The 27,065-nt window shown below is 43.2% G+C and overlaps 1 protein-coding gene and 1 long non-coding RNA gene across 39 annotated transcripts in view; one reads left to right on the top strand and one right to left on the bottom strand.

The window, feature by feature from the left end:
- MSI2 (musashi RNA binding protein 2) overlaps positions 1 to 27,065 on the top strand; it is a 416,302-nt gene that overhangs the window by 326,711 nt on the left and 62,526 nt on the right. For 37 of the 38 annotated variants that reach the window (XM_081843548.1, XM_081843556.1, XM_081843578.1 and 34 more), the window contains 2 exons: positions 1,707 to 1,821; positions 16,099 to 16,173. In XM_081843548.1, coding sequence (XP_081699674.1) covers positions 1,707 to 1,821; positions 16,099 to 16,173 — 190 coding nt within the window. Of the gene's footprint in view, positions 1 to 1,706; positions 1,822 to 16,098; positions 16,174 to 22,810; positions 26,383 to 27,065 lie in introns of those variants that run through there. The other variant, XM_081843574.1, reaches the window with a different exon arrangement.
- LOC309331462 overlaps positions 13,347 to 27,065 on the bottom strand; it is a 199,477-nt gene continuing 185,758 nt past the window's right edge. Inside the window, exon 3 of the long non-coding RNA XR_014151864.1 lies at positions 13,347 to 13,356. This is a non-coding gene — a long non-coding RNA (uncharacterized lncRNA). The remainder of the gene's footprint in view (positions 13,357 to 27,065) is intronic.

The following is a 27,065-nucleotide window of genomic DNA, read 5'->3' on the forward strand; positions in this document are numbered from 1 at the left end:
TACTGTATTTTTTGCACCATAACGCTCACTTTTTTCCTCCTAGAAAGTAAGGGAAAATGTCTGTGCGTGTTATGGAGGGAATGCCTACGGGTGGCATGCCTATGGATTTTCCTCCTCTAAAAACTATGCGTGTGTTATGGTCGGGTGTGTGTTATAGAGCGAAAAATACGGTACATATTTTGACAAATTTATTACCAAGAGTCAAACTAGATAATATGTGAATTTCATGATTGCATTTCATATCTTCTTTTGTTCGTTAAATATCAGCCATGCTGGAGAAGGCAATGGTCAGAATTGAGACTGCTGGGGTGGGGTGGGGTGGGGTGGGGTGGGGTGGGGGCGTAGCTGTTTCCTTTCACTAGGAGTTCTAACTAAAATCACTTATAAACTGCTTAATGCTGCAGTCCTGGTCCTGAACATCCCCCCGCCCCCATGCCTTCTGTTTAACAAACCAGAGACCTGAAATGCAATCACATTTGCCTAATTTGGCCCTAAGTGGTGGTCTAAGTGAAAAGTGAGATGAAAATCAGACATACCTTTTCCACTCTGTCTCTTTCACATGTGGTGGCAAGCCTGAGATTGGATGCTCTAAATTTTCTAGTTTGCACCTAATTGCCAGAACACTTCCTTGCTCCTGGTCTGTTCCCTGGCTCACATCAAAGCACCTTCTCCCTCCAAGCATCCCACCTGGTTTCAGCAGCTAGAAATAGTTCTTAGTTTGACCTTGTGCCCTGCCATTTTCTTTTGGCCATAGTTGGCCTTATGCACTCTTCAAAGGTTATTAATAGCCAGACACTTGCAACGTGATGAAAATGGTATTAAGCTTCCAAAGGTACCAGGAATAACCCTTTATTGGTACATTGTACAGAATCCCAACCCCAGCACAAATAGGAATTTTCTTCCCGCACAAACCCAATCTGTTGGCAATATTTGCTTGTAGAAAGTTACCGCTGAATTGCTTTGCAATAAGGTTGTGTTGGCAACTAGCCTTTGATTTCTCCAGAACAATGAAGTGTTTTGAAAGGAAGAGCTAATCAATCAAAACAACATTAGGAGAGACAGTAGGAAGTTACTGCTGTCAGGAATTTGTGTGTGGAGATAAGTTAACCTTGCTGGTGGTCCACTGTGTATTGTTTTGTATGTCTACACGAACGCTCATGCTTATAAGTGTTTAAGCAGAGGACTACTCAACCAGCAAATAACTCTAACCAATGTAGTCCTGGGTGGTAAAGTTGCAGTACTTGTTTTTGGTGTCACAGGTATTCTCAACAGGTGTCTGTTGCAGTCATTCTCTGTACGGCAATTGCATTAGAAATGATAAACGTAATAGCATTTGGAGTGAAAATAAGCCTGTTTCTTGTACAACAATAGCTGCATGTTTATTTCACAAAGAAGTAACCACTTAGAAACACACTAAAAGTTAATACAGCTTAACTTATGGGTTGCAGCTTTTAGCTGTGTGACCTATCCACACATTATCTCTGCCTTAGCTGGGTTTGTACTGTCTGCTTTCTGAAGTCACATTACACATATTTACTCTTTGAAAATCACTTTACACCGCTGGCCTATTTTTAAAGTTCACATTTTACAGAAGAGCAATGCTAAAAATAACCCCCCTTCCCCCACAACTTAACCAGATCAGTTCAGCATTTGACATTTTACATGAATTCATTTGCATCTCATTTGTACATGTTTCTGCTTAATAGGTGGAATGTAAGAAAGCACAACCTAAAGAAGTGATGTTTCCGCCAGGGACGAGAGGAAGGGCTCGTGGATTACCATATACCATGGATGCTTTTATGCTAGGGATGGGAATGTTGGGTAAGTGTGCAATAGATGAGCCATCGGCAAGAATGTGTCTATGTTTTCTGTACGTATTCCAAAGCTCAGAGCTGCCTAAACTGTTGTGTGCAATAGATGAGCAGTCAGCAAGAGCCTGTTCCAAGATTCGGAAGTTCAAAAATTGCATGACTTGTGCAAGATACAGCGGTATGGACGATGGGGGCTCAATTATCCTTTCTGTGCTAAAAGGCGATCACATGCACACTCTGGAATACCCAAATTTGCATTTAAATGGATATTTTCAGTGGGCCCTTCCACACACATTCACAAAAGCAGAATTATGCTTAAAACTGTTCTCTTCCTCCGCCTCTTCCCCCCACCCCACTCCCAAAGAATTGAGTCACACATTCTTAAAGGTATATTTGACAGTTCAGCACAGATAATTAAAAATCTTCATGGCTTTAAATGGCACAGAAGATGGAGAAAGCCCAGCGAGAAACATAATAGCGTGGTTGTAGCAATAATTAGAAGTTCCAAGGAGAGAGGACGGTATTTGAGCCCAGACCATTGTGTCCAGAAAGTACTAATTAAATGGGATAAATGGTATTTAATGCTGAAATTCTATTTGCGTGGCAGGTCATCTTAGTTATAATTGGCTCTCATTTGTTTCTCCTTAGCTGTTCTTCCTATATTACCTGACAACTGCTTGATTGTAACTATATATGAAAAACTGGGGGGAGATAGGTCTACCCCAGTGGAGATACTGATTATCCACCCCACTACCTCCCATCCCTTAAATGTTAAATTAATTCTCCTCACCTCTTTTTCCTTAATATCATTGAGGTAGTCCTTGGCCACTCTTCTGTCTGAGCCCTGAGTATTCTAGCTAATCTTGGGCTTTTCCTTCCACAACCGCTGGGAAAGTCCTGGGCCTTGAGCACCTTATTCTAATAATACAGTGGTACCTCGAGTTGCAAACGCTTCAGGTTACAAACTCCACTAACCTGGAAGAGTTACCTCGAGTTGAGAACTTTGCCCCAGGATGAGAACGGAAATTGTGTGCCAGCGGCGCAGCAGCAGCAAGAGGCCCCATTAGCGAAGCATGCCTCTAGTTAAGAACAGTTTCAGGTTAAGAATGGACCTCCGGAACAAATTAAGTTCGTAACTAGAGGTACCACTGTAACTAGATTAATATGAAACAATTTGAATAAAACATATTAGCTTTGATATAAGCATTTCATTTTTTCTTTGTGTTTTTGTGAGAGTGGAGAAAGGAGAAACTGGGAAAAAAGAAGGGAAGACAAAATGGTGCAGTTCTCAGGTCCCTCTGTTCCCATATGTAAGCTCACAAACTGTCACAGGGACCGATCATGTGAAAGGCTTTGCAGTGCAGAGTATGCAACCTCCAGTGCCCTCCAGGTGTTGTTGCATTCCAGCATCCCTGATCATTGGCTATGTTCTGCTGGAGATGATGAGAGCTGTAGTCTAGCAAGATGTGTAGAGCATAATATTGGTAACTATGTGCCCACCAGATATTGTCAGACTACAGCTCCCATCATCCCTGACAACTGGCCATCCTGACTAGGGCTGACAGGGGGTGGAGTCCATCATGTGGAGGCCCACAGGTTGCCCATCCCTGCTTCTGGAAATAAATAAAAGTAAAGCCTGGCAGATGTATATAGCGAGAATGCAACAACACTATAAATAATATCTCACACGTAAATACTACAATAATATAAATGATTTGCTTTAGTTCTAAGTTCGCATGGTTCAGTGGTCAAAATCGCACCATTGTTTAGGGGAAATGTGATGTGATCGATTGATTTAAATTACCCCTTTTCTTGCTCATTTAAATCATTGATTACTATTTAAATCATTGATTACTATTATTTTATTGCTGATTTAAATCGCCTTAAACCAATCCACACTCCAAAAATCTGGAAAGGGTATTCAAAGCCAAGCTTACCACTGTTAATCAGAAGAAAGGTTTGACCCTGGGGCATATTTATGACTCAGTACTATTTGGGTTAGCTCTTGGATTATTTTAGACATTAAAATAGAGCTGCCTGTGGAAACTGCAGGCTGGCACCTCAGTTGAAAAGAAATGGCATGTATGGGTTTTGGCAGATCATCTCTTGCCGCACAGGTGCCTGTTAGTGCATGTAGAGTGCATGGATTCATTAAGAGATCCAAATTGGTTCTGTTCCACTGGTTTTTGCAGGGTGACTCCTAATGTGATCTTATTAGATTTTAAATCACCCTGACTTGCTCTGAATGAATGATTGATTCATGATGAAGGCCAGATGCTTAACTATCTGCTCCAGTTCTTCTCTGGCCCCCTCTATCCCCTTCCCAGCTCTTGGTTATTGAGGTAGCATCATTACGAAGCCGCCAAGTTGCAGCAGATAAGTCTGAGTCTGTCTTGTCCATTATGTGCATGTATCCCTAGTTGCCTCCAACAAGTCAGCTTCAAGGTCGACGGCTGTCAGCGGATTCTCAGCATGCAATCAAAATTTTCCATTCCTTACTCGTCAGTTGCACAGCAGTGAAATCCCACCCATGAACAGAAGAAGGGTGTAATTAACTCATCAAGCAAAATTAGCACAGGGAGACTGTGATGTGGCCTGATATTTAGCCAAAGACCTTTAGTCGCACAATTGCATTGCTGATTCTCGGAGAATGAAACCAAGTATTTTTATTTTATTTTTTATACCCTTGAAAGCATTGTCTCCAGGTTGGCAGCCAGCCTTCCTCCAAAGCTGGTGAGGACTGGAGTCCATACAGCTTGGTCAACCTGAGCTTGGATTAAAAAGCATAATCAGTTCCCAGGATTGCTTTTCAAGAACTAACATAGGTGACCCATTCTGACTGCGTTTTCTAGGCAGCTACTTTAGGAGTCATTCCAGAAGCTAGAGTGTAGATACAAAACATTTAGTCAGAAGGTGCCTGTAGAAGAGAACATTTATATCAAAAGAATGGGTCTGGTACTCAGCAGCTCTGCTGGTGACCCACATGAGCTGTGGAGAGTTTTCATACAGGATATAAAGTCAGGGCTGCCTGAGATTATGCTCATTTGGGGGCTTCCCCCAACTGGGTCTTGGTAGACTAGCCATGGAGTCTTGTATCAGCGTTCAGTATATGGGCGCCATGCCCTGAGTGCCAGGGAACCCACAAAAAATCTGGGTGCTTAGCATCTACAACACGACGTAACTTCCAGTTACTGAAAGTCATGTTGGAGCCCTGACGCAGCCTCCCAAGACGATGTTGCCAGGCCTCTGAACAGGACGTAATCTCCGAGACCCCGTGAGGCCACGCCGCTGACTCAATGTGATGTCATGATGTCATGATGTCACGACATCGTGTTACATCACAGGTGCCACTGGGCACCCATAACCTGGGGCCCAAGTCAGCGCCCCTGCTTCAGTGTCAGCAACTTGGATGAAGAAAGACAAAATAGCATGCCAGTTTGATTAGCCCTCCTCCCCCATGCCAGATGTGAAACTCATGGCTTGGTTGCAATCAAGCAATAGGTTAATTATCTGGAAGATTTGTCCCTGTGTCTGGTCTCTGTTGGCCCTCTGATTGTTACAGGGACCATGTGATATCACACTGATGTGAGTTACATTTGACTCTTAAAAGTTACATAGTGGGCCAAATTTGAGCTGGGCTGAGGTTCAGAGAGGTCGCACTTAGATGCAGATCGGTCCAGTTCTGATCTTACAGCCAACAGCTGTTCGTAATGGTCTGTTTTAGTACGAAGTGTATTTAGCATACAGTTTGCAGGGATGTTGAAACCAATCGTGGCAGCCAGTTTGCAGGTGTAGATGTACTTTTGTACTGCTTTCAGTTGTTTAATCAGATGGGGAAATGCATGAATGCCTACTTTACTTCCTACTCTCTGGAGTCCTAGCACATTGAAATTTGTTCAAGCAGCCTCTCCAATTCCATAGGGGACTGTAGTGGAACAAAATAAAAGTTATGTTTGGTTAATCCTTCATGAAGATAAGGCCTTAACTTGAGACATAGGTCTTATTTTTAAAAAAGTAATGGACCCACATCCCAGTCTCAAGGTGTCCTTTGAGCGTGTGATTTTTTTATATGCCACACCTTTCCAATACAAAAACTTAGGGTTCCTTTCTTTTGTGTCCCCCCCCCCCCCCGGCAGTGGCAGGCATCTTAGCTGTGACCATCTGTTAAATACAATACCTAAAGCTTCTAACTCACCACCTCCTTTCCCTCCCAGGCTACAAAAAAGCTCAGCCAGTAAAATTTATATCTCTGGACCACTGAAATACTACCTGATGTGAACGTCTTAATTCCAGGAAGTCTCTGACTGACTTTTTAATATTACTGCGGGAGCCAGACCACAGCTCCGCAATAGTGCACACGTTCAATCTAGCTGGGCTGCATTCATGCATAAAAGAGGCTTGTGCCCTTCAAAGAAAGTCATTCTTGTAGAGGAGATACTCCTTATGAGAGAAAGCAAAGGAAAGGGTGGCATTGGCACGAGTACACCAAAGGCTCGATGCCTTGAAGTCCCATTAGAAACCATCTCAGGCACCCACTAGCTTTTAGTGTTATTTCCAGGTGACATTTTTTGCAGAAGTGGAAATTGGGACAGTGGCTTGAGCTAAGACAAAGGAAGGAAAAGGCTGAGTAGAAGAGAAATCTCTCTCTCCCCCTCCTCCCTTTTCTTGGTCTTACTTCAGGAGTATAGTTTAGGTGATTAAGATGGCAGGGAGGATGGGGTGCCTCAGGCACTTGAAGCATACTCTTGAGGTTCATTTAAAACACGTAAAGGGTACATCTAAAAATCTGAACATTGCAAGCCCAGTTTCGCTTCAGCACCTGAGATTTAATTTTTTGGAAATGTCACAAGGAGGCAGTTTTCTTTCCAAGTAGATGGGTGGAAGATATGAGGTTCTACTAGCCTGGGAACTCAGCACACACATATATCACATCACATAAATTCCGAATTACAAAGCCAAATTTTAAATTTTGTTGGGGGGACCCATATTTCAAGATCCGAAGGAGGATTCTGATCATCTTCTTGCTACTGCGTTAATGTCCAAATCAATCCAAATCAGTCCAAACAGAGTTCATAATTCTATCCAGTCTTATCTTGCTGTTTCCACATCACATCTTGTTCATATATTTTCTCTTTTTTCTTTATGATCTCTTCTGATAGTCTCCTTAAGCCGATAAACACCAATAATAATCCTGTGTGAATTTTCCGTTCTTCCAATCCTCAAATTGAGATGGTTTCCATATATCATCACCTTCATAGATAATAGCGCTCTTTCCATCATTAATTACAGAACTGTCATTCTTAAGTCCCACTGAGGAGTTTCACCCACAATATAAAAACAGCTCTATTTCTCTATTTCTCCTCTCAGACTTAAGTCCTCCGACAGAACTTCCCAATATGGCGACGGCATTTTTAACTGCGTCATTCCAAAGCTCTTATACATTCCACGCTTTTCTTAAAACATGCTTTGGTTCGAAAGTTTATCTCCACACAGCCTTAAATCCACAGCTTAAGTCCTTAAAACGACAATTCTGACTCGTGAGGGGAGGGGATTCTTGTTTAATCACATAAGGAAAGAAAGGAAAGTTTCCCCCCCTCCCCCATCAGTCATTTGCCATACCGTATCTTGGCGTATCTTCTCATGTTTTATTCTTGTCTTGTTTTATCAGAGATCTCTTCTGTTAGCAGTCTTTACTCCCCCTCCTTCCTTGAGATATGTGCATTCCTTCATCCAAATTGTTTCTTTTGAAGTTCTTGCAGCTAGTGGCGCGGATCAGGGACGGCGTCCAGGAGTGCCGGAATCCCACAGGAGGGCTTTGTGCCTAGTGCCCCCATCCCCACAAATTCGGAGGTGGCATAGGGCACAGCAGGCAAGGGAGGCTAATTACTTCCATCATAGCCTCCAAATTACCTCGTGTGGGTTGGAGAGATGTTATTGTCAGCCATCTTCCTATGCGCCCCCTAGTGGCCCCCATATTGAGCATTTTCTTTAGAGAGGGTCCAGTAGACAACCCCTCCCATGGACCCTTAGATTCTGCAAGATTTAGCAGGAACACTGCAACATAGGAAAGTGCCTTAGTCAAGATATGGCCTTGTGAATAGTGTATTAGGTACCATGATTCAAGAAAAAAATGCTTTTACTAAGCAATTAAGGCTATGTTTTGTGCACATGTACTAGGGATTAATTCCCACCGAAATTAGTGGGACTTTCCACCAAGTAAACATGCATAGGCTCTGGTTGCTAGTTTTCCCACTCCAGGAAAAAAAGCTTGCAGCAAATTGAAAGGTAAACTAACTCAGCTGTTAAGTTTGAAAGGGTCTGGACATGTCAGGCTTCCGATCCTTGATTTCAAAATCGATACAAGCAAATTATTCTTTCCTTGACAAAACGGAGCTGGTACTCTCGGCAGTGGAGCTGCATTCTTATCTGAATGAGAAGGCGGATAGAGGGGAAGAGCTGATTTTCCAGGAGCCAAATGTTGAACACTCGCGTTCACACTGGGGAACTCTGGCAGCCGTCCACTTAGCAAAGCATTATCATGCATCCTGCTGCCTCGGAGGGTTGCCCCACAGGGGTGGCATTTGAGATCCAGGAAGACTTTCCAGATCTGCTTATTCTCCCTTTGCCCCAGCTGAGCAGGAGGCAGGGTGTCTGAGAGAGGGGCAGCAGAGTTGGGGTAGTTTTTGAGCCCTGCCACCTCTTTCTTGCCTGGTGTGCAGCAAGGACCAGGCTCCACTTCTCCATTTGAGCTGGCTGGAATTATTACTGGGGCCACACGTGGGCACATAATCCCACAGCAAAAGGTCAGTGAGAATCAGGCAATGTGCAGACACAGCCAGTAGCACCTGTACAGGCTTTCTGGCTGCATCTGTGCAGTACTGATGCACACAACCCTTTTACAACCAGGCTTCTCATTATGGTTGGGCAATGGTGACCGTCATGTTGCAAAGCTTATAAAGATCCTCCTGTCTGTGACGGAGAGTTCCTCTCGTCTGGAAACGGATTCCTTATGCTTTGCACTCTCACATCAAGTCCAGCATTTTGGGGACATTTGCATCATGTTTAATGCTACACAGTCCCCAATTTAGTGGCACTTCCCAGAATTTTCCCACTTTCTTCTCAGGACCACTTTTCAGCTCCTCTCTCAGACATTGTGTTGAGCTTTTGAGTGTGCCAGTGTGCCTCCCAGCAGGCTTACCTGCTGGCAGCAATGGGCTGGAAGCTTCCATTTTAATTTCCCACTATGCTGTATGTTGGGCTGGTTGTAGTGGGCAGTTTGAGAAGCTTCTTGCTGCCATTAACTTGGTGCTCGAGTCACTTCAGAGTGTAGCACTACAAATGGCAGAAGTCTCCTATAAAAAGTAACAGTAAACTTGTATTGAATCCCAAGACTTGGCATTTCAGGGGTGTCAGTGGTCCCCAAGTTCTAGGGAACAGTGCCAGTGTTGGCTGCATGCCCACACTAGCCTGAAAATCTGCAGTGTTTCCTATCAGGCATCTGAAGAGCAGGGTTGCCCCAGTGTTTCTGTCTCTGGGCAAAGGAGAAAGAGTGGAGAAAGAAGTTGTGTTGTGAAAAGCATGTTTGATTGTTGATTTAGGTCTCTACTTTCATGGATAGGAAGTTCTCTCTTCAAGGGAGGTAATCGAGGCAAAGCCTTGATTTTTCAGTTTAGTGACAAGAGATAATTACTGCAAGATTGATCATTCGCCAGAAGTACTGAAGCAAATAAATTGCTCAGTACCCATTGCAAGGCAAGAATGGCGGCTAAATGGGAAATGGCGGATCGGCCTGCCTGCCCATAATTTGGCTTGATGAAGCATCCACATGGGCATGGTGTTAATGTGCTATTGATATTCAGCCAGCCAATTTCCCCCCGTGCGGATCAGGCTCTGACTCGTTAGAGCAGAGCTGGGCACTGCAGCGGCAAATGAAGAGGAAAATTGAAGTAATGTTGTATTATAAATTTATGATTTCATCTGCCTGACCTCGAGAAATGTTCTGTGATGGGATATATGGATGAGAACCACTATCCAGTCAGCTGTATATTTTGTCTTTGTTGTTGGAAGTGATGCAGTTTCAAGGAAGTATGAAGCAAGGGGCTGGTGGGAGGGAGGGGGGAGTGACACAGGTGTGCTTGTGGTGTTCGGTGATCCTGGTTGATTGGTTTTGAGCCTCTCTTTCTCTTTTGCTTTTAAATTGAAGGAAGTCTTGTAGTCCCTGTGTTCTAGCACAAGATTTTTCTTACTCTGATCATCTTGCCACCTAAGGCTCATAACAGATAAAGTATACCTGTTCCCCTTTTCATGTAGGAACTAAAGTTGAGGAGCCGATTCATAAAACACATGGCTGTTTCCTGCACTCTAAGAAAGTGCAATGTGTGAGGACCAAACTAGGCATTTGGTTTTGTAATGTCCCTCCCATTTTATGTAGTTATTTATTTCATTAAGTTTATGCGCTGCTCGACTGTAAAAGCAAACCTCAGAGCAGTTTACAACGAGGTAAAGCAGTAAAATCAAGAAAAATATACCACAATAGGTTAAAATATACAAAAAGTTAAAATACTGAAACAGGTTAAAATGCACATCAACTTTCTAAGCATCTGGATAAAGGTAAAGGGGCCCCTGACCATTAGGTCCAGTCGTGGCCGACTCTGGGGTTGAGGCGCTCATCTCGCTTTATCGGCCAAGGGAGCCGGCGTACAGCTTCCGGGTCATGTGGCCAGCATGACTAAGCCACTTCTGGTGAACCAGAGCAGCTCATGGAAACACCGTTTACCTTCCCGCCAGAGCGGTACCTATTTATCTACTTGCACTTTGACGTGCTTTCGAACTGCTAGGTTGGCAGGAGCAGGGACCGAGCAACGGGAGCTCACCCCGTCACGGGGATTCGAACCACCGACCTGCTGATCGGCAAGTCCTAGGCTCTGTGGTTTAACCCACAGCGCTACCCGCATCTGGGTAAGCTTGTCTAGCCGCCCAGAGTGGCTGGGAAACTCAGCCAGATGGGCAGGGTATAAACAATAAATTATTATTATTATTATTATTATTATTATTATCATCATTATCATTATTATCATTGTTATCATTGTTATCATTGTTATCATTATTATCATTATTATCTAAACAAGAATGTTTTTCATAAGCACTGAAAATAATACAGTAAAGGCACCTGCTTGATATCAATAGGCAGCAAGTTCATTTTAAGCAAGAAAAAGCACTTTTAGAGAATTGATCAGAACTAGAGAATGTTGGTCCTTACCTATTGTTTCTAGATTCTCCCCAACACCACCTGTGGCTTTTTCTCTTTGCAGAGTCAATGAAAAACATGTGTTTCCCCACAGGAGGAAAAGGCACTTGGGGAATAGCAATTTGGACCAGGAAAGGGGTTAACACTTACCGTCTTGCCATTCCTTCAATTCAGGTTGCCCCTCCAGAAGTTTTGTACTTGTAACATTACAGTACAGTCGTACCTTGGAAGTTGAATAGCATCTGTTCCGGAAGTCTGTTAAACTTCCAAAACGTTTGGAAACCAAAGCATGGCTTCCGATTGGCTGCAGGAAGCTCTTGCAGCCAATTGGAAGCCGCGGAAGCCCCGTCAGGCATTCAGCTTCCAAAAATAGTTCACAAACCGGAACAGTCACTTCCGGGCTGGCAGTGTTCAGGAGCCAAAATGTTCAAGAACTAAGCTGTTTGAAATCCAAAGTACGACTGTATCTCCACGTAGGTTGGCTTCGAGGGTGATTTTTAGTATTGTTTCCTCATGTTGTTGTGTTGTCCCCCTTTTCCTAGTATTTGTGCGCATCACATATTCCTAACTGGCTCAGCATTTGTTGAAAACCCTGTAAAAGTGGATTGGAGGACTCAGGAGTCGTGCTGAGCCATGACCTGCACACATTACTAACCCTTTGTAAGGCCAGTTTGACAACTGTATGCTGGAAAAGTCATTCTGCAAACATACTCAGAAATGATGAGGAAAATGTACCTTAAAAATGTCTCTTCATGCCAACCTTCACACAAGATCCAGCTCTGGAGAATTGAATGGAAGAGGAGCAATACCTTATTCTCCAATATTTCACTTCTGAAAATATGCCCAAACCATCTTCTCACCATTGTATTACAGCACTACTCTGACTGCTCTTATTTGCTTTACAATTATTTGCCTGCACTGTTTTAAAAGCTCAAAGGCTATTTGTTAGCGAAAGGTTTGTCAATGGTAGAGCATCTGCTTTGCATGCAGAAGATCTCAGGTTCAATCCTCAGCATCTCCAGGTGTGGCCGGGGGAGAACCCTGCCTCATACCCTGGAAAGTTGCTGCCAGTCAGTGTAGACAATACTGAAGAAGAAGAAGAAGAAGAGTTTGGATTTGATATCCCGCTTTATCACTACCCTAAGGAGTCTCAAAGCGGCTAACAATCTCCTTTCCCTTCCTCCCCCACAACAAACGCTCTGTGAGGTGAGTGGGGCTGAGAGACTTCAGAGAAGTGTGACTAGCCCAAGGTCACCCAGCAGCTGCATGTGGAGGAGCGGAGACGCGAACCCGGTTCCCCAGATTACGAGGCTACTGCTCTTAACCACTACACCACACTGGCTCTCAGCTGAACTAGATGGACCAGTGGTCTGACTTCAGTATAAGGCAGCTTCCCATGTTTTGTGGGGGTTAGAATATAATTATCCTACAGTTATTTATCAAGGCATGCACAATGACAGGCTGTGTCCTCTGTAGCACCGTAATGTTCATTTGTCTGCATCTACATGCATGTGCTTTAGAGACAAGATGTAGCTTCATAACTCTAAGAACTTGGGGTGGAAGCTGAACCCTAGAAAGTAACAACTCTAAGAACACACATTAATTACATTTGACACAGTATTCCCGAAAGGCAAAAAGAGGGACATTTGCCAGAGACAGGTCCAAACAAACGAAACCAGAAAATAAGCCAGGTAAACAATAACAGTTGGAGCATATGCTGTAGATATGGATTCCATATTTGCACAATATATTTTCATAGGGATCACCCACAGGAGCAGTTTGGTGCTTGGAAAATTAAATATGTGAATCTGCCCATGAACTGTTCTGGGAACAGTGCTTGTATGTCCCACCCCTTTACTTCTTGTTGTTTAGTCGTTTAGTCGTGTCCGACTCTTTGTGTCCCCATGGACCAGAGCACGCCAGGCACTCCTGTCTTCCACTGCCTCCCGCAGTTTGGTCAAACCCATGTAGTAGCTTAGAGAACACTGTCCAACCATCTCGTCCTCTGTCGGCCCCATTCTCCTTGTGCCCTCCATCTTTCCCAACATCAGGGTCTTTTCCAGGGAGTCTTCTCCTCTCATGAGGTCGCCAGAATATTGGAGCCTCAGCTTGAGGATCTGTCCTTCCAGTGAGAACTCAGGGCTGATTTCCTTAAGAATGATAGGTTTGTTTTTCTTGCAGTCCATGGGACTCTCAAGAGTCTCCTCCAGCACCATAATTCAAAAGCATCAATTCAGCCTTCTTTATGATCCAGCTCTCACTTCCATACATCACTACTGGGGAAACCATAGGGAGTGACTATATTGTTATGTGGTCCAGCCGTTAATTTTTTGAACTGAGCGCCTCAAATTCAGTGTGACAAACTCATTACTCCATTGACCCTGAAGTGAGCCCTCATTAAGGAGTAAAATAGTATCTGGTTTCAAAACAGCACTTTACTATGAGTTTTTTTTGTCCTGGTGGATGCTGGTGCCTTGGTCAGAAATGCATTTTATCAATATTGTTATTCAAAGAGACGGTTTGCAAAACTTACCTCTGAACGATCCAGTAAATTTCTGGCAGGATTTGCATTGTGAAATGCATGTTAAGGAGACAAACAGGGTGTTCGCATGCATTTAAAGCTAGAGTGCCTTGTTTGGCCATTGCTATTTTGCTTTGCGTGCACAGATCCATCCCGTCATAATTAGTAATCAAAATTCATCCAAGCGTTTAATGTTCCACCTCTAAATGATGATTAATAGCAAACAATATGGACGTCTAAATCTCATCTGAAATGGAGGGGACATGCTATGTTGGCAAAATAATTGAGCATGTTGCATTGCAGTGCAACAGCTCTTTAAAAATGAACACAATTGAAGGGATGAAACCTCAGCAAAAGAACAAAATTTACATTTGGTAACAGGGCACTCCACGAGCTTGATCTCGGTTAAAACCAATGGAAAGATTTGCCCAGATAAAACGCAGAAAGCACTTTTGCAATAAACCCCTGCTCTCAAGAACAGAGGTTGGCTACTTTCATCTTTAAAAAGTGTGTGTGTTATTCCAGGACAGAAGTTCCCACACTGTCTGCCGGAGCATGACAGAAATGCTAGTGTGCTACAAGGAATTAAAGTTCTTGTGAGGCCAAAACATCCACCCATCAAAGTGCTGCTGCTGCCCAACTCAGTGTTCTGGCCTTGGTTCTTCCAATTTGCCTGTGCCAGGGGCAAGCCATTCTATACCAGGCATTGGATTGCCTCATTGTGGCAGGCTTTTGTGGGCTCTACTGCCATTGCACACCCACCAGGCTCTCTGGTCAGAGCATCGGAAAGCTCTCTAGTAAGGCCAGCTCTCATCAGAAGGATAGTTTTGAGTGTGCGGTCATTTAATCACCATTTTTGTTTAGTCGTTTAGTCGTGTCCAACTCTTCGTGACCCCATGGGCTAGAGCACGCCAGGCATCTGCCATCAGAGCAGAAAAGTGAGGTCCAGGACAGCTTCTAAAGAAAGATGGGTGGGTAGGAGGAAGAGGGGGATCTTAACCCTTTCCGTGCCTGTCAGTTCTCCCCATCAAAAATCTGAGGCTGTTTCCCCTTACCAGGCTCCAAAATATAACTACTCGAGAGGAACCATGATACATATACAGTGGTACCTTGGGTTACATACACTTCAGGTTACAGATGCTTCAGGTTACAGACACAGCTAACCCAGAAATAGTACCTCAGGTTAAGAACTTTGCTTCAGGATGAGAACAGAAATCGGGCGGCGGAGGCACAGCGGCAACGGGAGGCCCCATTAACTAAAGTGGTGCTTCAAGTTAAGAACAGTTTCAGGTTAAGACCTCCAGAACGAATTAAGTACTTAACCCGAGGTACCACTGTATAGGAACCTTGCAGATTCTCTCTGTTAAATGTTCCCAGGTCCTGCATTATTAGCACCATGAGGGATATATGGGAGCCTTGTGTTTCTCTTGTAATGGTTTAATTTCACTCTTACAGAGAGTGTGTGTGTGCTACAGAGATACACTTTGCGATGTTGCAGATGCAACTGCCTGTGTTCCATGAAGGCAACTTGTGGTCCCTTTGTTGAATTTCAGTTTCTGGTCAAATTAAAATCTCTTGGTCTTCCCAGCTCCTTGATCTTGCTGCCTCTGACTCTTGGCTGCGTTAACAGTTGTCCTTCACACTCTCGGGATGAAGCATTACTAGTACCTTAATCTCCAACTGTCAATAGTTCTGAAGCAAAGTACATTTGTTGTAAGCTCTCCAAATGTCAGAGCAAACCTGTGTTATGTGCTTAGCCTAAGCGTTTGGCATTTACTCTTCCCAGCTGAGAAAAGTAGGCACAGTCCTTGGACTTGAGCTACTCGAGTGCATTTTAATTATGAGTAGCAGGCCTCAGACATGGAGATAGACGGGGGGGGGGTGACCAAGAAAATGATGCCAGTCTCCAGGTGTTTCTTTTTTGAGGGTGCAACTCAGGATGTAGAGGAAACATTAGCTGCAGGCAAAGTGGCAAAGCATCAGCCTCCCTCTGCCACCTACAAAATGGGCAATATAATATAGAACAGGCCTACTTTACAGATTGTTGTAAGGATTATTCAGATATTATGTGTGAAGCACTTTGAGTACGCTGACGTCATATATAAATGCTGAGCATTAACTTGGTATTAATTCTGTACAGGAACAGTAATCTTGTAATGTTTTGTACAAAGTCAGTTTTCTCTCCTTCATTGGAAGTTTGTAAGCAGAGGTTGGATGGCCATCGGTCATGGATTCCTGCATTGCAGGGGGTTGGACTAGATGGTCCTTGGGGTCCCTTCCAACTCTACAATTCTATTATTCTTCACCTGTCTTTGGTGTAATTTGATTGTATCCAGTGCTAGTCCTACTCAGAGTAGCCCCATTGAAAATAATGGGCATGACTAACTTGGGCCCATTAATTTCAGTTGTTATCCTCTAAGTAAAACTTGGTTATATATAACCTGTTGGTATTTGTGCAACTTAAGATCCAACATTTAAATCTTATTCTTCTCTCTCTCTCAAACACTTCTATATTCAAGGTTATCCAAATTTTGTCGCGACCTATGGCCGAGGATACCCTGGATTTGCCCCCAGTTACAGTTATCAGTTCCCAGGTACGTGAAATTTTAATATGTATAATTTAATCGAGCAAAAGAAAAGAAAATTCCAAACACATCCTATTAGGGAACTTACTCATGAGCAAAGAATGCATAGGATTGCACTGCAAGTCCATAATTCAACTGAGACAACAACAGCAGCAAAGTCTCTAAATGGAGGACCTTTTGGTAGTGCTCAAGGTGTCATTTTCTTTCTGGTTTACTGAAATAAATGGCGGGGGGGGGAGAACCTGATTTCATTTTGGGTTTTAATTGGTACTGGTTATTTGTAAACAGAATTCCTTTGAAACAGCACACAATTAGGTATTTTACTTCCCTTTTTGTAAGGCACGTCTTTCTCCCCGCCTGCCCCCGCAAAGTTGAGTTTGTTTGTAGTGCTATGCAGAAGAGTCTCTCTCTGTCTCTGTCTCTGTCTTTCTCTTTCTCTTTCTCTTTCTCTTTCTCTTTCTCTTGCACTCTGCACAGAGATGAGGCTTCACCTAATACCTTCCCTCTTGTTTGTTTCTCTTCCCCTCTTCTTCCATTTTGTGCAGCTGTCAGATCTGCTGCTTTTAGCAATCTCTGTTCAGTCCGTGTTTAATACCTCCAGTCGTCACTTTGAGAACTCCTGAGGTTTTGAAATGGTAGGCTGGCTGGCTTTTAAACATTCCCTCCTGCCGATAATGAGCAGCCCCTCGCATTTCATCTCTGCCACTATCAACAGGCAGTCACTGAAACCAAATGCCCTGGATTTTGTTTTTATGCCAGCAACGCTTCAAGCTTAAACTGGAGATTCCAGAAAGTGTATGGTGTCTGCCCCCCCTCCCCCCGGCATCTTATCCACCTCAGGATAAGTAGGGCTGTGGAGCCAATTTCGGACCGGTGAGCTTGCTGCTTGCTAATAGCAAAGGCCCACCTGGAGACCACAGCAAGGAAACTGTTGCACTGCATGTTAAATTCATTAATGCGTGTTGCAAAGTGTGAGGTTATGCCACCTTGCCCTGCATTCTGTAATTGCGTACAAGGGAAATGATGGGGAAACAGCCTTTCTAGGGTTAATTAAGAAAACCAAGTTTAAGGCAGCTTCATTTTTTAAAAAAATCAATAGAAACCAAAAGAAAACAAGGTCTTATAGTAGAAATATTTTAGACTTCAAGGAAGCAAGTACAGCCTTAAAAACTACCTAGGATAATCTATACTGCCAGGTTTATTTGGTTAACCATTCCTGGATTCTAGAGAGTTGGGAAAGCTTCCCACCAACTTTTATTCTTATAAAACGAGGCCTCTTAAGAGTATTTTAGATTTTTCCCAATGACAGAGGCCTGTCACATTCACTGTTGCAACATTTTCCAAATGTTCCACCATTTCTGTCTTCATTTCCATGTCTTGCACAAACACTTTTAGGCCCTGGCAAGATTAAATTATGGAGACCCATGATCAGATCAGTTTCTCCAAACAGGACAAATAGCAGCCGGATATAGGATCATTTTCGGAGGGGGAAATGGCACTGAAGGAAAGGGGTTAACCCCATCTCTCCCCCCCCCCCAGTTGTTAAGGGTGGTTAAAACAAAAAGGGATTCCAAGCTGCAAAAGGACCCTCCCCAAAGGATCTCTCCAAAGGCAAAGCATTTGTTCTGCCACTGAGTTGAGTACTCTGAAGTGCCACAAACAGTAACCTTATTTTGCATATTTTCAGTACCGTACATTGCAGTGCAGTTGTGAATGTAATGATAGTTATGGTACCAACTGCATGTTGCTGGGGATCCTCTTCTGCTCCTATGTGATCTTGGACAAGTCAGTGAACATTACTACTGTTTGACTCCTTGTTTTGTGAAAATTGAGGGTAGAGGAAACACTGGTCATAGGTGTGTGGTGGGACAGACTAGGTTAGAAACTGAGGTGTTAAGGTACTTTCAGAAGCCCAAATGGTCAGCTTGTCCATTTTGTTCTGTTTCCATTAAAACAACAACTGTGATTTGTTGGTATGTTTTGCATTAGCTTTGACTGAGAACTATTACCTTTTCATTCTGCCTGACCACAAGTTCAGTGTATCTTTAAAAGCTTGCATACTCTTACACCAGTGGATGCATAAAAGGTGTTTTTAAAAATCACTTAAGTGCAGATTCTTCAGCTTGCAATAAAGAAACCCAAATATTTCTGCTCTAGACTTGGTGGCTGTCAGCATCAGCTGCTGAATGTGACCCAGCGGAGCATTTACTGTGAAATTGAAGCTCTCACTGATGGTAGCTTGGCCTGCTAGCCTACCATGGACAATTGGGATTCCATATTTTGTGGCAATTAACCTGGTTGATCCTTTGCTTGGTCTGTGCATGCAGCTTGACACTATTGCAGCCAAGATCAGTAAATATTTGGTTAAGCAATTGCCAGAAATACTACTACTAAAAAGGGGTGAGTGGGTCTGGTTTATGCTGGGCCAAGTCTGTCATCCTACTGAGCGTAAGTAAAAAAAAGGCAAAAATTGAGATCCCCGCCATTTCCCCTGGGAGATGTTGATGTCAGTAAGACTTTACCATAGCTGCTTCCATGTGTTGGATGCTACCAGTTTAAATGACACAGCATCCAGGCAGTGGTCCCCAGACCTGGGACTAGGTGGGAGGCAGCAGGGCACTTGCACACCTTTCCTCCACTCTGAGCACTGACTTCTAGGTTTTGTTTATTCTTGCCATTTCCTCTATCTTTTGCCAGCCACCAATAAATGGTATCATTATTGTTGTTTGTATGCCAGCAGCAATGCTGTGTCTGGCATTTTACAAAGACTGAGGTGACAGGTGCCTTCCCTCAAGGAGTTTACCATCTAAAATAGACACAAGTGAGTCAATAGAGGAAGGGAAAGGAACTGAAGACAGGGTAAGCAGAGGTACAATAAGTGTGTGTTTCTGTTATGCAGGCTTCGTTGCAACAGGCCCTTTAGCTGGGAATACTCAAGGATCTAGCTTGGTTCGCATTTTTCAGCAAACAGACAAGAATTACACTTCCTGGGTTGATACATCAAGTCAGGACACAGTTGTTTCCTTTGGTTTCTGCATTTCTTCAGACTTGATGATGCAGCTGTCAGCTTTAAAAAAGGACCACAGTGCATATTAAAATACAAATGCATTAAAAAATAAGGGGAATTGTTGTGCAGTTTAAGAAAAAAACCACAGATTCATTCAGAAACAGGATGGAATGGACTTAAGCTTGAACCCATGTGAGAGGGATACAGAGCAGAAATAGGTTATTCATGCCTGCATGTAGCTAACTGGATGTATTATGTGTCTATCAGAGGATGACTGGTGTCTGCTTCTAGTTTTACTTCTGGGGTCAGCCTTAAGATACGAGCTAATTTAACCTGGGGGCAAATGCTGTGTAAATGAAATGTATGAGCAGCATACATGACAAACAGGTGTGAGCTGCTGCTGGCTTGGAGCTGAGGGGAAAGCCAGGGGCTCATTCCCATTGGCTTGGAGTGCCTTCCCAAATCAGCATGATGTCAGCCTGCACGGAGGAGTGGGGGAGTCATTGGTGAACACACATTTTGACTGGCTGTCTCCAAATGGGTCTCTGCACATTAAGGAAGCTTCTGGCCCCCACAACTGTTAAACCTTATATCCAGAGGATATAAGGCAGGATTGGAGCCATCCAAGTCCCTTGGAAGTAAATTGGGGGTTATTCAGAAACAGCAACTGCTAGGATACAATAAAGTTGGGTTTGATTGGATGCGGCTTTCTTTAACCATTCTCACTGTGTGTCAGAAGTATTCATTACAGTGCAGTCCCTTTGTCAGTTCCTGTTAACAGTAAAGGTAAAGGTAAAGGGACCCCTGACCATTAGGTCCAGTCGCGGACAACTCTGGGGTTGCAGCGCTCATCTCGCTTTACTGGCCGAGGGAGCCGCCGTTTGTCTGCAGACAGCTTCCGGGTCATGTGGCCAGCATGACTAAGACGCTTCTGGCGAACCAGAGCAGCGCACGGAAATGCCGTTTACCTTCCCACCAGAGTGGTACCTATTTATCTACTTGCACTTTGATGTGCTTTTGAACTGCTAGCTTGGCAGGAGCAGGAACCGAGCAACGGGAGCTCACCCCGTCGTGGGGATTCAAACCGCCGACCTTCCAATCGGCAAGCCCTGGGCTCTGTGCTTTAGACCACAGCACCACCCGCGCCACCTGTTAACAGTATGGAACCTAAATATAGTACAGATTTTCTCCCAAAAAAAGTTTTACTCAAGAGTAGACCCATTGATGTTATAAAAATAGTATGGTTCTGAAGTCTTAACTAAACTAAGAAACATCCGCTTACCCTGAGGCATTGCCAGGTCTCTTCCTTGCATTAAACTGAAATATTATGCTGTTAAGTTACAATTGCAGAGAACCCGGGACTGCCGTTGGTTTTTATATTTTGATACCAGCAGACTTGCCACTAAGTGCTCTCTTTCAAATTTGCTTTTTGTTTGCTTGCTTTTTAAGCAAATAAAATGCCAGTTGACACTGCATGGTAATGTGATATTTACTCTTGTCAGGTGAAACAATGCCGCAATCCACCTGTTCCATTATGCGTGTTTGTTTTCATTATTTGAGTAGAGGGGAACGTGGGTTTCTTTTGGGGGGAGGTTGTTTGTTTGTTTTAGCTGCAGCCATTTTGCTTTCTTTATGATGTTGCCTCTGTGGCATGTTTTTAAAATAATTTTTGGATAAAATCTCTGGCATCTGTGTCAACTTGGCCTTCTCAGGGGTGACAGCCTCTACCCCAGGAGTCATTGGCTGCCTCTTATTGCTTGGATGAGTTTCCATTATTGAGGACTGAGGATGTGGAAAAGGTCTTTGGCGCGGTTGATATAACCACTTGTACTCTGAATTCATCTTCCTCAGTGCTTGATACCTGTTTGCGGTGAAGTATTGTCTGAAACTGTCAGGCTTATAGGCTCTTCTTCGCAGGGAGAAGTGCTCTTCAGTGCTTAGCCAGTTTCTGGTGAGGTGCCTCTAATCTTAATTTATTGGGGAAGGTGATCATGTGGTTGGTCATCTCCAAGTGCTCTTAGATTATCTGGACACATTTAATGTTTTCAGGCCTGGCTTTGTGGCAAAAATAGTCTTGGCCATGTAAGCCCCCTTTACTGCATGGGGAGCAGAGGAAGTGTGATACTATTGATTCTCTACTTTTCAGTATCTGTCGGTACCATTCACTGTAGTGTCCTTCTGGAATATCCGACAAGATTGGGAATAGGGAACGCTGCCTTGCAGGGGTCCTACACCTAACTTTTGCGTTAGTTTCAGGAAACAGGGAGAGAGATAGACTCTAGCGCTATTCAAGTGGAGGTATCTGTTGGGGCTGTCCTTAGGGCTCTGTTCTGTCTGCTCTGGCACTAAACGTCTGCATGAAACCACTGGAAAGAGGTGATGTTTGGATCTGGAGTAAACCCAGCTGCCCTTTCCCTTTTCCTCAAATCCTTGCAATTGTGGCATTCTTGAGCAGAGGTCTACAGAGTCAGGGCTGCAACAAATGATTATTGGCAATAGGTGGATCACCATCTGGGAGTAGGCAATTGGTCAGTCTGCACCTTAATGAGTAGCCATTCTATAGAACGAATAGATCCACAGCTTTGAGGGGGTGTTTCTGGTTGCTTCTTGGGTGTGGCTTCTGGCTATGTGGCCAGAATTTCTTTTTCAAGCTTTACGTGTGGCGGTGTCTTCATAATTCTCCTTGATAACCTCTTGGCAAAGCTCCTCTAATTTCCTTTGCATGAAGTTGACTTACAAGTGGTCCACAGCGGCATTGGCTGGACTCTTGACACAGAGTGTCTCCTGCGGCCGTGTTACATTTGCACTGTGGCTATGAGTTGTTTTCTTGGCACAGCTGAAGACATTGCCGTTGATGTTTAAGCCCTACTTGGTCTAGGTAGGCCCTGGTCACTTGAAAGAATGCTTATCACCGATAAAACCCTCTCCCAGGGTATCAAGATCAGAGGAGCAGGGCCTCTTGCAAATACCCTTCCTCCTGAGAAATTAAGAGAAGTGGCTCCCAAATCCATGAACTCCAAATGGTGGAACATTACTTGTCTGCCTCTCCATCTCTCTTTCTCTCTTTCCCTCTTTCTTCCTTCTCTGTGCCTTTAGGAGGCATGGGGGGGAACCATTCCCCCCTTTTAAGGTGAGTATTCATGCTGCAGTCCTAAGCCTTGCTTGTTTTGACTCTCCTTTCTATAATGTGTCACCTTGCCTGTTTTTATTTTATTTCATTGTTATTTTATGTTGTGGTTTTATTGCTTGAATTGTGAACTGCTTTGTAAAAAAAAATGTCAGAAAGTGGTATACACGTTTAGTATATAATATATAAACCTGTCATTTCCTCAATAATTCATGGGAAGAAATGGTGTCTGTCACCTTCTGGGAAGGTGGAAGGAATGCCACACACTTTGACAACTAAGGTCGCAATCCTCAGCATACAACTTGGGAGCAAGCCCCATTGTACTCAATGGGACCTTCTTCTGAATAGACATGGATGGGATCAGGCTGCACTTCTAGCTTTCCTTAGCCCCCATTATGCTTTTTGAAACCAATTGAAATTGCTCGCTATCCTGTCTCCCCTTTTTAAAAAAAGTTCTCGGACTTATCTTTACAGTTTAATCTATTAATTTCTGTTCTTATTTCACTTTGCAGACTATTTGCCGATTTCACAAGACATAATTTTTATCAACTAGTTCTTAAAGATGCATAACAAATTAATCGGGGTTTACTGCAGTGCTAATGAGAGAGAGTGAGAGAGAGTGAGAGAGAGAAAGCCTGGGTGGTCTGTACATTAATATCAGTATCCACTGGAAAAAAATATGCTGCTCTTACTGACTCCTTTGGCTGACTGGACTATATTTTTTTAAAAAGAAAATCTCCATATCTTTTTCCTGTTTTTTGATTTTTCCTTCTTTTTGTTCCCCCACCCCCTGCTTTGTATGAGTTTGTTTTTTTTAATACCCACATGGAATGTAACTCACATCAGGGTTGGCTGCGGGTGAAGGCATTACAATTTCTCACAAACTTTTAGGGACAATTCTCTTGTCTTCACTGAGATGTGCTGTTTGACCCACCTTAAAAAGTCCGGAAGGAGATTTCGGCTGGCATTTATTGCTATACATCAGCTCTGAGACGCAACAGCAGCTATCCCTTGTTGGCGTTCAGAATGGTGGTTGCTACAGCTATTGGACAAATGAGGAGGAGGAATCTGATTAAAATTAATCCGGTTGGTGGAGGTCACTTTTGGTTTGGGATGGATCTTTCAGTAGCCATTATGCTGTGGACTGCTCCGCACCACCACAAAAGCCATAAACGCTGGTTCAAATAACTGACCAAGAGCTCTGCTTAGAGAACTCAGTTGTGCTCCCTCTTAAATGTAAAGCTGCCTTGCCAATCAACTCATGGACCTTGGTGTTCATCGTACGACTGACACTGAGTTGCTGCCGAAAGCAGAATCCCTGACACCAGGTCATGTTGTGGTATCATCATGACACGTTTCCTGGTTAGCAGCAGCCCAGCCCTTCCCAGGCTTAATTGAGTGAACTGCTGGCAGCCAATTTGGCAGACTAATCTGAGTTGTTGGGATGAGGCCTGGTTGGTCCTTGAGGTGGGTGGTCCATCTGTGCAAGGGGCTTACCACCTTCAGACATTAGGTCGGGGCTGCCGTGATAGAATCCTTTGCACAGGGGCATTCCCTGCACATAGAAACCTGGATGTCTGAGTTCCAACCTAGCCTTCCTCCTGACATGCTAGCGCTCTGTGTGCAGAGACCGAAGGAGCATTCTGTTTTGTGAGCCACTGCCTGCAGTTCAGACAGCTGGGCCTCACTGTCACTGCTCTGTGGCTTTGAGACTTCCATGGGAATTGGCTTTCCAGCTGTATGACAAGTCTGGGCACCCTCCTGTATTGATAATGCAACAAAGAAAACAGGCCCTTCTACTTATTTCCTAAGTTTGTGAGAAATTGGCTGCATGCTTACAGTAGGACTGGGATGCATTTTTAAATATATGTTTAATTCACTTGTTTAAAATGTCAAAGTCACTGCAATCGGAGTTGTGCTGTTCATTTAATAATGGTGCTTGATGTAATAACTGTTTAGTTTTTCTCTTTTTTCTCTTTTTTGCAAGCTATGGCTTTTGAAACCTGTATGGCTTTTTTAATTATTATTTTGCGGGGGAGGGTTTTTTGCTATTATTTGCTTTGCATTTGTGATCTTGTCCTAGAATGCATGATTTTGCAGACATTTAACTGTTGTATGATTTTTTTTTCTTAATTCCTTTGGTTTCTTTTGTAAGTAGTTCATCTGTGCTTTTCTTTGCTTTTCTTTTTTGGTTAAAAAAAAAAATCCTTGTAGAAAAGGTAGAAAAAGTGATAATAAATTGTTACAATAGACAAGCTGTGTTTTTGCTCTCTTAGCTTGCACTTTCAATTCGGTTGTACCAAATAACCAGTACCAATAACAATGTAATGAAAAAATACATAAGTTAGTAAAAAGCATGGCATCTCTTTTCAACATGCGTCAAAGTTTTGCTGCAGATTAAATGTTGCATTTTAGTTCAATATATTTAAATGAAAGTATAAAAGCAATGGGAATATGTAGATTACTGGTGGGTTGTATCTTTTTTTTTATGACAGCACAAAGAATGAGCCATGCTGACCTCTGAGTATCCTAGCTGTCCATGTTAAACAAAAATAGGCTTCATGGGCACAATAATATTTTAGATCAACAGCAGCTAACTTTTTCAGTCTGAAAATCGGCCACATTGACTCATAGTAAACCCATACTAAGAGTCACACGTCAAAGTGGGGGTGGTCAAAAGTTTTTGTGTCGTTTTGTTATTAAGGTCAGTTGGTTGGGGGGCAATGTCACAAAACCTTTTGGCATCACAGCAGGGGACTGGAAGTATAAAGTAGTTTTTATTTTATTTTTAAAAGATAATGGTAACATTTCAAAGAACAAATTGGTGGTCTGGGTCCTTGGAGAGCCACAATGAAGCTTTTGCATCACAGAATCACAGCAGGGGATCTATGGAGCAGTTAGTGAAAAAGAACTATCTGGGGAAAGGAGGTCTAAGGGGCACCAAAGAACCTCTTTTGGGCTGGATACGTCCTGCAGGCCATGGGTTAACCATCCCTGTTTTAGAGACTGGGATGACAAAAAGCCCACTGAATTCATAAACAAAGAAATACTCAGAAGGAAGCTCAGATCAATCGTGGACAAGCTCTTGGTTTCCAGATCTGTTCTGGAAGGTATTTGAAAAGTGTTTTTCGATGAGTTGTTGGGGTTGTTTGTTTTTTAACACATGGGAGTGAGTAGCACTCTACTGTAAAATAAATGCAATTCGTCCATCCACTGCAGTTTGCCACCTGTCTCTCTAAAAAAAAATGACACGCAAATCACATTAACGCAAATCACATGCAAGAATAAGAATACAACATTGCTGAGGCCTTCCTTCACGTCATGCCTAATTTCGCAGGGCTCTGACCATAAAATTATTTAGGTGCTAGTTTTTCTCAGCTCATGAAATCTGCCCTAGTTTGGCCAAGCTAGACCTGTCTGCAGTGTTGGGGTGTCCATGCATGAATGTGCACGCACATAAAATGAGTAAATGAAGAGGGTGATCAAATGGAGTTTTTACATCCTGACTTAGCTGTGTTCAACCCTGGGTAGGACCCCAAAAACTTATTTAATTCTGAAAGTTTCAGGTTTCATCAAAATTTGTGAAATGTGTCAGACTGCAGTTCTGATGAGACTTTCATCTATTACTTACTTACTTACTTACTTACTTACTTACTTACTTACTTACTGAATCATTATGGTCCATGACAGAGAGCATTCTTTGTTGTATTGGTGTACAGCTCAAACCCCACAATTGAATGACACCCCACCTTAGCTGGGTCACATCAGTGGCACCACCGTCATTTTATTCCGCAAATAAAAAATTGAAAAGGGAATTTAAAGTCTATACCAGGGTGGTGGAAAGTATTTTTAACTCAACCAGTTAGTTGACTTGTTTTAGAAACATGGCTTTAATCTGAGTTTAAATGCACTTTGCAAAAATGGAAAGGATCAACTGGATTTGTGCATACAGTCTGCCACTGCTTTCAGTTTGTGTCACGTTCCCCCACCATGCAGACAGGTATATGGCCAAACGGGTAAAATGTGTGTATTTTCACTGGGTTTCCCTGGATTCCATGCAAGCAAAATGAAATGGCAGCACAAACGGACTGAAAAACGCATCCATCGCACAGATGAAGAATAATTAAAATTCACAAGACAAACACCACATTGAACACGCATTTCTTTTAAAGGTCATAGCTTGGGCAAAACAGTGACCTTGCTTCTGTTTTTATGTTGAACTTTGGGAAAGCAGGAGCCTTTCCAGATAATGAAAAAAGTAATACATTTTAGTGCTTTAATAACATTGGTGATGACTGTGGCCCAAATTTCCATCCCCTTGGAATGCTTTTTGGAGTGGGGGGGAGGGGGAGTAGATAATCTTGTTTTTGTTTTAAAGGGCCACACCTATGCTCCAGCACTTGAGCATGGGAGAGTTTGGCCTTTACATTTTGCTTTAAAAAAAGATCACAGGTGGGGCAACCAGGACTACATGCAGTGTTTATTTTTACTTTGAATGGTAGATAAAATGTTATTGCATAGGTATCTGCTGGACAGTGTTTCTGACCTTTCTGGTATAAGCATCACATTCTCCTTGTCTTATAATACTAGAACAGGAGGTCATCAAATGGAACTAACTGGCAGTAGGGTCAGGACAGACACAAGGGAGACTTTCTTCACACAGGGCATCATTCCCTTAGGGAATTCGCTGATGCAAGACAGGACATCGCCCACTAGCTTAGATAGTTTTAAAAGAGAAATTTGACCAGTATATGAATTATTAGTCTA

Source organism: Podarcis erhardii, assembly GCF_964252035.2.
Source record: "Podarcis erhardii genome assembly, chromosome: 16".
Taxonomy (NCBI): Eukaryota; Metazoa; Chordata; class Lepidosauria; order Squamata; family Lacertidae; genus Podarcis; species Podarcis erhardii.